Source organism: Paroedura picta, chromosome 2, assembly GCF_049243985.1.
Source record: "Paroedura picta isolate Pp20150507F chromosome 2, Ppicta_v3.0, whole genome shotgun sequence".
Classification (NCBI taxonomy): domain Eukaryota; kingdom Metazoa; phylum Chordata; class Lepidosauria; order Squamata; family Gekkonidae; genus Paroedura; species Paroedura picta.
In genome coordinates this window covers 77,301,736-77,314,435 of record NC_135370.1, presented here as the reverse complement: position 1 = coordinate 77,314,435, position 12,700 = coordinate 77,301,736, and the positions used below count along the sequence as shown (strand labels likewise).

At 43.5% G+C, this 12,700-nt stretch overlaps 1 protein-coding gene across 8 annotated transcripts in view; it reads left to right on the top strand.

Annotated features, from left to right (window-relative positions):
* Positions 1–12,700, top strand: part of SLC43A3 (solute carrier family 43 member 3) — a 77,096-nt gene that overhangs the window by 26,121 nt on the left and 38,275 nt on the right. For 6 of the 8 annotated variants that reach the window (XM_077320958.1, XM_077320952.1, XM_077320955.1 and 3 more), the window contains 2 exons: positions 6,393–6,632; positions 8,087–8,216. In XM_077320958.1, coding sequence (XP_077177073.1) covers positions 6,443–6,632; positions 8,087–8,216 — 320 coding nt within the window. In that variant the 5' untranslated portion in view covers positions 6,393–6,442. Of the gene's footprint in view, positions 1–560; positions 732–6,392; positions 6,658–8,086; positions 8,217–12,700 lie in introns of those variants that run through there. The other 2 variants (XM_077320951.1, XM_077320959.1) reach the window with 2 other exon arrangements.

Below are 12,700 nucleotides of genomic sequence, written 5' to 3'. Positions count from 1 at the left end.
AGTGCCTGTGTGTGTTTGTGTAACAGTTTTAGAACCAGAACTTCAGGGAAGATGATGCATTAGTAATCTATATTTACAGATCTAGACTTAGAAACGGTGGGTTACGTACCACTTGTGTATTGTGTGTTAAGTGCTGTCAGTTCTCTTCCAATTTATGGCAACCCCATGAATTAATGCCCTTCCAAACATCCTCGCTCAAGTCTTGCAAACTCTGCCTTCCTTACTTTTAACACTTGTATAATACACTTATTTAATTTACTCCTACCTTGCCATCATATTTAAGTGTTGGTGCACACCTGGGGGGGGGGGGAAGGACTGTGCCAAAAGGTACCTAATGAACTCTTGAGTAGGAAAGAGATAAAGAACAGTTATATCTCCATAAATGTGAATATGTATCCGAAGTCCCATGAAAAGCGCTGGCGTTTGTGTTTATCTGTGAAACTGATGTGGGTTTTACTACCAAAGTGTTTGCCATCTCAACATCTGTTTCCTGTTCGGGGTGGGTGTGAAGGAGGAGACACGCTGTGGGCGTTCCCTCTGGTGTTTGTCAGCTAGCTGCAGCTGCATGGTCCAGGACCCATGTCTGCTTCCTGTACTGATGATTCCATTGAACTGCTCCATCTGCATCTGAGAGCACTCACCCTTGTGAGGAGTCTGCGTGCTTTCCAGATCTTGTTTTGAGAGTATCTTGTCAAGTACCAAGAAGATCCTCCTGATGCTGAGAGGTATAGGTAGGTCAGCTCCACACTCTGTCCCTGTTCTTGTCATCCTGGCTTGGGTCCAGGATAAAAGCTTAGCCAAAAATATGATTTTGGGGGAGAAATATGAGGAAACTTTGAAAATAGCCAGATTTGGTAACAAGATGCCAGATGCTGTGAGGAGCGAGGGAGGAGGATTACATATATGGGAGCTTGACTCAGAGAAGGGAGGGAAGGATAGACAGCACAGAAAAAGGAAGGTTTTGTGGATAAACTGGAGTTCATAATATTATTGAGAGGTACCTAGGAGGGTGGCTGTACGTATGGGGGTAGGGGGGAAGGAAGGTATTTGAAAAAGGTTCTTGGTAGGATTCTTTGGTAGGAGTAGGGAAAATAAAATGTACCTAGTGAATTTCAAGCCACTATATCAGCTTTTCTCAACTTTTTTACTATTGAGAAACCCCCTGAAACATTCTTCAGGCTTCAAGAAACCCCAGCAGTGGCAAGATAGAGCTGAATATGGTTGCAAAGCATAGCTGGGCCCCCTCCCTTTCCCAACCCCTCTAGACCCAGCATTAGCCATTGGGGGTGGGGGGGTGGGGGGGTCAACATGACCATATATAGTCATATCACCTGATAAATGTTTTAACAAAGTTAAGAATATATAGAAAATTAACTCCCATTCATTTGGGAAACTTTTCCAGGGCTGTCAAGAAACCCCAGGTTTCACAAAGTCCTGGCTGAGAAAGCCTGTGCTATAGAATGAAAGAAGAGGATGAGAAATTAGCACGCAGCTGGAGAATCTGTTCTAGATGAGGTAGGCTCAGGAAAGGAGGTTCTTCTTAGCTCCTTTCATCACCAGTGGAATAATCCCTCTCTAGATATAGTTCTGACTTGGGAAGTATCACTTCAATCTGAGAAGACTGGCATGCTTTATGTTTATGTCACTCTGTTTTATGATTGTTAATAGAACTTTTTTGTTTACTAAACAGTGAGGTCAGCTTCCAAGAGAGAATGTTATATGCCTTTGGCATTCACCACTCAACATGGCCCTTGTGCTTTCTAGCTGAGGAAGCTTGAGTCTGTATTTAAGCAAAGAGTGGAGCAGTGGGCCCCTCTTCCCTTCTAAGTGAAGAGAACTGATGATTTTTATTTACCAGGAATTTAAGCTGAACTTTGGTGGTTAATTTAGGTGGAACATGTTGATAGGACTGTGGATTGAAAGGGCCCCAGAAATGCAGAACATTATTTTTAACATTTACCACCACCCACAGCTGAGAGGGAACAGGCTTTTATTAAAAGAATGTGTGATTAATGATTCACAGACAAAGCTGCAGCTCTGAAGGTTATACAATGTGACACACACACACTTGCACAAATCTGTCTATGTACAGCCCACAATAATTGAAGACAAAACCTAACCCTATACATGATATATAGTGCGGAAGAAAGATCATGGTGACATGCTTGCCAGCAGAAGACAGGAGGATGTTAGTGCCATAGATAGCGGTGGGGTAACTAGTGGCATCGACACATGTCAGCCGAGAGGATAGGTGATTGATAGAAAGTTGGGTGACTTGAGTTGAGCAGATGGTGGGATGTGAATGTGGGATGGAGATGGGGGTGCATTCCTGTTCAACAAGGATTATTTGTGTAGCCTCCTGTCACATGGAATTGCATTTGCTCACATTCATCTCTTTTCTCCTCTTGCCTTTCTCTCTTTCCCTGTTCTCTGTTCTTTCTCCTCTTTCCTGTGGTCTAAATTTAGATTGTAAATACTTTAGGGCAGGGGTCTGGGTATAAAATACACTATACACTGATGGCGCTAAACAAAAACTTTGTTGTTGTTAAAGTTCTTCTCTTCCCCATGTGGTGAGACGATGTTTGGGGTAAAGAGAGTCTGGAGACTTAAGGTTGTAGAGCACTACTGGAGACTAATGTCAGCAGCAGACAGGAAGGCAAGGCAGCATAGGACAGCTCCATGTAATCAGAAGGATCAGTACTTGGATGGGAGACAATAAAGAAGAACTTTGCAGAGAAAGGCACCGGCAAACTATCTTTGCTTCTCACTTTCCTTGAAAGCCCCTTGCTGGGGTTGCCAAAAGTACCCTGTGACTTGGCAATACTTGACACACACACATAACCTGGCAGCAGATAAGCTACTGACATCAGAGTCCCCAACACCCCTCCATGTGATTTCCCTTCAGATAGCCTCTCCAAGCCCCTAGAAATGGCTGCAAAACTTCTGTTTTTTCACACAAACCCCTGGCATCTCCATTCAGCAGAAAGGGAGGGATTGTTATACTTTCTCCCAGTGATGATGGGGACATCTTTCAAATACACCCACATGGAAATCCCAACTTTTAAGCAACTATCTCTTAAACATCAGTTCCTATTGAGAAAATATCAGCCATCCACTCTTGGCTATGAGTTTAAGAAAGGAACAGCTAGCCAGTAGCTATAACAATCTCACTTCCACAACAGATTTTGTGCTTTCCATTTTATGCTCTTCTTTCCACATAAAATAAAACTGTAACATATCAATTGACTATTTAGCATAAGTTCTCAAAAGTGTTTTACTGTGAAATTTAATAAGGATGTAATATGGCATTTCCCTCTACCGCAGAAGGGTCCTTTCATAGTATTCTGTATTAAATATAATTCATAATAAAAATATGGCCATCTGAGGGGAAAGTGGGAGCGACAAAGCACATCTCCATATTGCATGGATTTAAATATTCCCTACTCACCTCACTAATCAACTGCCATAACCAACCCCAGAGGAAGCAGCTAGCCCCCCCCCCTTGCCTGCATCCGGCTCCCATATTCCCTTCCTAGCAATCCATTGTCATTTGTCAGAGGCAGTAGCCAGCCATTTCTCCATCCTATCAGGACCCAGCCGAGACCACCCCCTCACACAGCAGTACCATTAATACTAGTATTGGCCTTTAAGTACAGCCAATATAGAGAGAGCTGAACAGCTAATAATATAGTATGTTTCAAATGTTCAAAGCTCTGTGCATTTATTATCTGAGGCATCTTTATGACAGCTCTGTAAAGTAGGCTTGTATTATTGTCTCGGTGTTGCGGCTGTGGAAATGGTGGCTTGCCTCAGGCAAGTCAGTGAATTCAGGGTTGAGATGGGATTTGATCAAAGGGCAGCCTGCCTCAAACCGTTGAACTGCTGTGCTGCATCATCTGTCTTTATTGCAGACAGTGTATTTGTAAAGATTTTGGTAGCATCCATGCTAAAGAGCAATCCAGTGTTGTAGTTCTTGTGAGACAGCCTTGCAGGAGTCTGTAGCAAAACCAGACCATCCATTGTAATCATGCAGCTCAATCTTGTGTGTGTGTGTGTGGGGGGGGGGAATGGAGACTCTCTTAACCAGGGGTAGTCAAACTGCGGCCCTCCAGATGTCCATGGACTACAAATGCTGGCAGGGGCTCATGGGAATTGTAGTCCATGGACATCTGGAGGGCCACAGTTTGACCACCCCTGCTCTTAACACTAGTGTTCAAAGTCTTCTGGAATATAGTGCATAGAAATCTGTAGCAAAATCATGAGTGAATGTAATACTAGTGTAATAGGTGGTGTGGGATAGCGAGTGTGGATTTGGATGTGGGACCATCAAGTGCAAATTCTGTCTTGAAGATCACTGAATGGCCATGGCCAGGCATGCGACTTGTCCTTTACCTTGATTTGTCTTGTCAAAAAGTGACAAAGATAATTTTTAAAAATATTGTGATTCACTGTGAGCCCTTTTTGTATGGTAGTAAAGAAATATAATTACATTTCTTATTTCTTTCCTAATATTCTATGAGAAGCACTGAAGAAGAGGAAATGGCAGTTTTGGGGGGAGGACTGTACATTATCACATCCATGTTGAGCTAATTCCCCCACCCAAACTCCACTGTTCCCAGGAACTGCCCCTTCCTTTCCAGCGATTTCCCAGCCTGAAGTTGGCAGTCCTCACTGTGCTTCATTTTAGGTAGTAAAAACAGCACTGGGAGGAGAAACTGGGGGCCATTCCGCACTGGGATCCATGTAGCAAATTGTTTGCTGAATGAAAAATCGCCATTTTAAATAGTGGAATTCGTCGTTATGCATACCTGCCTTGGTAGTGGAATCCAGTTGCGTTTCTATCGTTTCCCACAGGGTTCCGGTCTCGGCAAAAATTGCTAGAAAGGAAGCGCTATTGATGAGCTGTGTCCCGCCCCTGGCCGTCAACCAGCCAATCAGCGGCCGTTATCATGCTCCCAAACAGCCCCTTTCCCTTTAAGGAAGGTTAAAAAAAAAACACCCGTTGCAACGAATATGCGTTGATTCGTTGCAACGGAGAGACCCATCCAGCTAGCAGGTGGTGTTTGAGCTGCCGTTTCATCGTTGCCACGCTCCCCCCCCCCCGAGTGAAACCCCCCCCCTCACGGGCGCGATTTTCGGCCGAAAACAGTGTGAAAAATAAAGGGAAAATAAACCAGCAAACGGGCCTCTGCAATGCTTGTGCTTGGTGACTTTAAACAGAGGGACTGTAGCCGGGGAAGCATCACTGGGTAAACGAAGGCTCGCCGGTGCGTTGATCTCCTCTCGCTCAGAGAAAAAAAAATGGCGATCGCTTCGCCGGAAGATCAGAGGTGAGAGCCAGGGGGAGGGACTTTGCAGAAACCGCAACAATGGTAACGCACAGAACTTTCCCGCTAGTGTTGCAGATTGGTTGCAGGAGTGTAGCACTTTCCGGAGGGTGAATCCACTTTTTGGGATTTCCCTTTAAGTGCTACAACTAAGCGCTTTTTGCGGATCGGTTTCAGGAGTGTTGCAGATTGTCAACGACGTTGTGCATAACGGCAAAACTGTAGCGAATTCAATTAGTAACCATTGTGCTATTTTGGACAAATGCGGAACGGCCCTGAGTTTGGAAAACAATACTCTCCCTTCTTGCTGCATTCCTAATCCAGTTTGGGGTGACATGTACCAAGAAATTAAGTTCCAAGCATGGAACACCCAGAACACCTAAGGGAAACGGTGGAGGAAATCTAGGGGACACAGATATCACCCCATCCCAGACTCATTACTGTGCTCACAATAGATGAATGGGGATCAGCAGGGTTAAGTTAGAGGTATCTGTTCAGAAGACAGCCATCCTAATTTGAACTTCCTAATAGTAACAGACTTGATTTTAAAACATACTTTATTATTTAGCATCCTCATCCCACTTTTAAAACTACAACAGTTTATCCACTCTAAGTGCTTTAGCAGTTCAGCCTAGATGTCCTCAAAACTGCTAGATTACTGATTGCCCTGCCTACTGGCAAGTTAGATAGTTGGAAGCTGGTTTCATTTTTGCCTGCAATATCTGACCTCTTCTTATGACTCAGCCTTTTTGATACATATCCAGAGATCTTGCTTTGTTTCCGCTCATGATCTCGTGCAGTTAACATTAAGTTGTTTCCTTTGCTTCTACTAGACCATAGTATCTCTTTAAAGTTTTCCTGTTTTGCTTTCCAGATTCTTGTAGGCTGTTGAAGGGAAGCTGTTATACATTCCAGCCCAAAGACAATACCTAGGTGGTAGATGAGAGTTTCCTCTGGCAATAACTTAGAGATTTATGAACTGCTGGCCAAGAGTGTGACTATGATATATCTAACACAGATTTCTAAAATACCTTTATTGCTTCTGCATTTTCTCTGTAATTGCAGGGTCAGAAAAAGAATCCCCTCCAGATCAGCAGGGAAGTGACTTCAAAGCCATGGAGAATTTAAGCTCAGGGAAGGCCAAACGTTTGGCTACTTTGCTCTCTGGTCTGGTGGAATGCATGTTCTTTGCAGGAGTCATTTTTGGATGGGCATCTCTGGTCTTTGTCCTCAAGGATTTGAACTACTTCAAGGATCTGTGTGTGCCATTTGCCAATCAGACAGCAAATTCCACAATGGATGAAGGTATGGTCGGGGAAGTAGAATGGAGGTGGGTTGGCTTATTTCTTAATTTTTAAATTATTTATTAAAGTTTGGTCTTGATTTAGATTGCCTAATAAATGGAAATATTGGAAACAACATTCCACTGAAATCTTTGTACTCCACCTAATTACATCAGCTGAGTGACTGTTGAAAAGAATGCCAAACTATATTCAGTTGAGATATGTCCTTCCCTCCTTTTAGAATGCCGATTTGATTATAAAAATGTTGCTTCCCATTTTGTAATCTATTCTCCTATCCACATCATGTTATCTGATTTCCAATATCTCTAAAAGCTGGTTCTTAATAGCTCTGGGTTTAATCAGTATGTACAGATATCCTGAATGAGCTGGGATTCATAAACCCTGCCCCCCCCCCCCAATCTTGCTGCTGTAAATGACCAGCAAGGTAGATTCCCTTGACAGGGAAAGCTACTTGAAGGAATCCTGGCTTCCTTGTCCAACGGCAAGCTGGAGCCCATTCTTTTCTCATATGTACTCTCTAGTAAGCATCTTAGTATGTGTATTTTCATGACAGGTTCATTAATAAATTCATTAATTCATGTTCATTAATTCACGTATTAATTCATTCATATATTAATTCCTGTGCTGTTTTTTGTGTTTGTAGACTGCAAAATTGCAAAGAACACAGGAATGTTTTGGAATATGGAAGGATAGTTAGCCCTGCTTTGTTGTGGACAGAAGGTTAGAAAGGAGTAGCTTAGTATGGACAATCTATAATTTATATTTATGATTGGATTTATATGACTCCCCCTCCTGGTGGGCTGGCTTGGGGCAGTTTATAACATTACATAAAACATATAAAACATTAAAACACAATAAAATAATTAAAAATAGTTAAAGTGCAATTCCGTTCAATTCCGTTACAACACCGCTGTTTGTGAGCCATTGCCTTCAGATGCTTCCCTCCTTCCAGGGGAGGGCTCTTGCAGGAGGGAGTCAAACTCAACAATGTTTAACTCTTAATTGGCTCCAATCAAATGCCCAGCAGAAGAGCTCCTTTAGAACTGAGCAAGCTCTTGAAGGGCCTGCAGCTCTTCCTGGAGCTCATTCCACCAGGCAGGGGCCAGGACCAAAAAGGCCCTGATGCCTGGGTGAGGCAAGGTGTATGTCTTGGGGGTCAGGCATCATCAGCTGGTTTGTATCGGGAGAGCAAAGTGCCTTTGGAGGTATAGTCAGCCGGTTCCTCAGATATGTGGGGCCCAGACCATAGGTGACCTTAAAGGTTAAAACCAAAACCTTGAACCTGATCTGGAATTCAACCGGGAACCAATTAGAAAGTAAATTTTTGCGTTTAACTGTAGAGTTGTTGGAGATAAATCCAATGAGAGGATGTGAAAAGACCAAAGCTAGAAATGGAGGCTTACTGAGAGTAAGTATGGGCTTGAGGAACTGTATCTAAATTCCCTTTCATTGCAGACTGCCGTGCCCAGGATGAACAATTCTCCCTCATCTTCACTATTGGCTCCTTCATGAACAACTTTATGACCTTCCCCACAGGCTACATCTTTGACCGCTTTGGCACCACAGTAGCCCGTCTGATTGCCATGTAAGTTCTGAGTCCAAACCGGTTCCCTGTTTACATTCTCAGAGATCTCTGCCCCATGGAAACAAACAGGATTGCCAGAAACTGATCTCAAAGGGGAGAAATTTGACAGTAGTGAATTCCATCACTACAGTTCTAGGAAGAGAAAAGCTGAACCAGTTGGTCTCCATCCTGACATAACACATAAAATAAGTGCTTTGGACTAAGAACTGGTAACTTGAGATGAAAAGGTGATCATTTTTTGTACCCTGGTTCTGAGACTACTGGAAGCCAGGTCCTGGTTGGATTTTTCTTTCAAGTTCAGTTTCCTTATTATAAAGTTCCCTTCATTTGGGAGGAGCAGATGAAGTCCCATTCACTTGGCATACAGAGAACAGAATAGGTAATAGATTCAGGTGGTTAGCCATGTTGTTCTGAAGCAGCAGAAAAAAGGTTGAGTCCAGTAGCACGTTTAAGACCAACGCAGTTTTATTCAAGTTTTTGTGTGCATGCACACTTCTCCAGATACAGTGAAACAGAATTTCCTCAACCAGGAAGGGGGAGTGATAGTTGCCAAGAAGGGCTAGTAAGAGTCAAGATGCATCAGTAACTTGGCAATTATAACTGGAATTGGGTCACAGTGGTAGATAAGATCTGTGAATGTCAATAAATTACTAAATTAGCATACAAATACAAGAGTTAAACAGATGTGAGAACTAAGTTTGAATCCAGTGGCCCCCCAAAGAATAGGTCATAAATTATCTTCCATACCCCCCCTTCCTTTCAGTCCTCCCCTCAATCTATCTTGGCTTCTAGACAGTAGGAATAATAAATGCCTGTTATCTTTGAAGACCCAGACAGCTTCCAAAGCCTTCTTATATGCCCCAGGTTACTGAGAACTTTCTCTTGACTTAATACTAAACTTCACACATATCTTTGTGCGGTGTGCTACCCCGACAGGAAACACTGTACCCAAAGGATGTAGAACAGAAACAGCTGCCAGTTTTTTCATGAAGTCTTTGGGCTGTGTTTAAAACACAAGTGTCTTGTAAGGCTTCTTTATTCCAGATATGTACTTGAATACATGTACTTGCTTTGCATTAATGTTTTTCTAAAGAACAACCTACAAGCCCAATTAAATTTTTTAGTAAGGGCTGGAGGAGCAAAAGAAAATGTTGGGAGGACAGATCAGCAAAATTGGTGACAGCAAGATCTGTAAAAATTGTGGGATCCAAGGAAGATGATCCGGAATTGTACAGGATATTGAAAGCTTGTTCACCTGACTTTCTGGAGCTATGTTGCAGGTTTTCACTTGCTGGTGCTGCTAGCTGGAGACTATCTATGGCATGTATTGGACTCACGGAGGCATTTGGCATTTAGTCAAATGACTACCTGAAGATGATATTTCAAAATTTAATGGTTTTTCATTCCAAACTTAAATCTGGTTCCATTTGGTTTTGTGCAGAATTCCATTTCAGCCGTAATAGTGATGCCCCAAAGACATCCATTGACCAAGATTCCCATCTCTTATCTTTCTAAGTTGTTCTCTACATTGGAGCAGATAGAGTGGAGGCAGCAGTAGAAACAGGCTATTTCATAATCCAAAATAAACTCTAAGATGCCCTGTTCAGGGTTAGTTATCAAGACTATATTTTTATGTTGAATCTGATATGCACACAGCCTACTCTTCATAATCATTCTCCTAAACTGGCACCTCAAAGAAAGAAATGGATTAAGATTATTGGGAACTCTCATAGGGAGTGGCTATTCTGGCTTTGGTGGTAGTCAGAAAAATAAACAAAGGGACTGAAAGACTGCCATCAGCACAGATGACGTTGTTGTGATTTGATTTATTGCCATCCTGAGGCATTTCCTCTTCTTAATTATGCTCCTGGTGGATAATTGTCCACACATTCTGGGTGAAGAACAGAAGCTGAGAAAATATGTGAGCTGCTGAGGATCATCCTGTAAGTTCCAGGCTTCAACTAGGATGCAGACTGAAGGCCCTGGGTCCAAATTCGCCAGTCTTTTCACATTACCCCCTATGTACTGATTCCACTGCTTGGCTTCACATCATGCGGCTGTGATCTGCCAGTGTCAGTATATAATGACTGACAACAGTTCTCTAGGATCTCAGATACAGGTCTTTTGTATTGCCTACCTGATCCTTTGAATTGGAGATGCTGGAGATGGAACCTGGGACCTTCTACATGCAAATCAGATGTTCTATCACTATGCCATCCCTCCCTCTGGCTAGGAATTCTGTGGCATTGGGGGAAATTACAAAAATAGGTGTGGGTGTCCATTTCCCATTTCAGCCGATATCTTCATAGCTCAACTTGTAGTGATGGTACTGGACTCTACCCTTATCCTCGTTCCTTATCACTACTTAGAGTTATGGTTCATGACACATAAGCAGTGCATACACCCTTCTGGGAGAGTGCAAAGTCAACACTAGGGGCCATTCCGCACTCGTCCAAAATAGCACAATGGTTACAAATTGAAATCGCTACTGTTTTGCTGTTATGCACAACGTCGTCGACAATCTGCAACACTCCTGAAACCGATCCACAAAAAGCGCTTCGTTGTAGCGCTTTCAGGGAAATCCCAAAAAGTGGATTCACCCTCTGGAAAGCGCTACACTCTTGCAACCAATCTGCAGCATTAGCGGGAAAGTTCTGTGCGTTACCATTGTTGTGGTTTCTGCAAAGTCCCTCCCGCTAGCTATCTCCTCTGATCTTCCGGCGAAGCGATCGCCATTTTTTTTTCTCCGAGCGAGCGGAGATCAGCACACCGGCGAGCCTTCGTTTACCCAGCGTGGCTTCCCTGGCTGCAGAGCTGTTTTAAGTCACCAAGCACGAAACAACACACAACCCCATTTGCTGGGTTATTTTCCCTTTATTTTTCACTGTATTTTCGGCTGAAAATTGTGCCTGTGCCGGGGGGGGGGGTTAATTTTTTTTTCCACTCAGGGGGAGCATGGCAACGATGAAACGGCAGCTCAAACACCACCTGCTACCTAGATGGGTCTCTCTGTTGCAACGAATCAACGCAGATTCGTTGCAACGTATATGTGTGTGTATTTTTTTTAAACCTTCCTTAAAGGGAAAGGGGCTTTTTGGGATCATGATAACGTCCGCCCATTGGCTGCTTGATGGCCAGGGGCGGGATGAGCTCGGCAATATCGCTTCCTGGTTAGCGATTTTTTGCCGAGACTGGAAAGCTGTGGGAAACGATAGAAATGCAACTGGATTCCACTACAAAGGCAGGTATGTATAACGACGAATTCCACTATTTAAAATTGCGTTTTTTCGTCCCGCAACCAATTTGCCACATAGATCCTGGTGCGGAATGGCCCTAGGTTTGTTGATCCTTTGTTGCTGTGCTGTTTATATGACCAGCCTCCCTATGAGGTTGCATATATGTGTTAATAGCTCTAAAAAGGTTGTCACTGTTTCAGAACCCATGGTAGCCACATGTGTATCCCCTCATGGGTTTCTATCCACATTAGCATTTTCACTGCTTCCCATAGAATGTGACTCTCCCTGCCTCCCACAACAGCCTGCACCTGACATGCTTCCCCCCAGTATTGCTTCTGGGGAGACAGGGGATAATTGGGTGCATTGTCTGTAGGGGAGCCATGCTTTGTACCAGCAAGACATCTGATCTCTGTTTTGTGAAAGGCATTTCTGATGGATGCATTGCTCTGTCTACAGGGATGGAAGCTCAAAGGTTCCAGTGATCATAGCCCAGGAAAGTGATACTTGCTGTGGCAGCAGTTTAAGTTCCTTAATTGGCTGAGTATATTAATGGAATGGGCAAAGTCATGCAGCTCTTGTGAGTGGACTAATTAACCATGTGAGGAAAAGTAATGCTGAGGTAGCTGTATTTGATTGTCCACCCCCTTCTCCCATTCTCTCAGGGTATGAGGTCAGCTCAGTGGAGCTGTGCAAGTGTTTTCTCCCAGAAATGCCCATCTCAAGACATAAAGGGATCAAGGGCCATTGCTCAGTGCCCGTCTACTCCTAAGTGAGAAGGCCTTTGGCACTCTAAATCTATGTATACAAGCCTATGTTTGAGTTGTTTTCATAATACCCCTGGTATCACGAGGCCCTGCGCTGCAATGATATCTTGCCATGTCCAAGTCTGTGTGTGAAATGTGACTGTATGTTTACAGTGTTAGTTATAGAAAATTGTATTAGCTGAAAGAATTCAACATCCTGAGACTGAAAGTCAGTATTCATGTGTAAAGTGGCCATTGTCCTGATGTCAAAAAGGATCTGGACAAAATTGAGAGGGTTCAGAGGAGAGCAACAAGAATGACCAGGGGCCTGGGGACCAAGCCGTATGAGGAAAGGCTGAGGGGCTTGGGAAAAGGAGGTTCAGCCTGGAGAAAAGGAGGTTGAGAGGAGGCATGATTGCTCTCTTTAAGTATTTGAAAGCTTGTTACTTAGAGGAGGGCAGGGCAAGGTTCCTGTTGGCAGTGGAGGATAGGACCTGCAGTAATG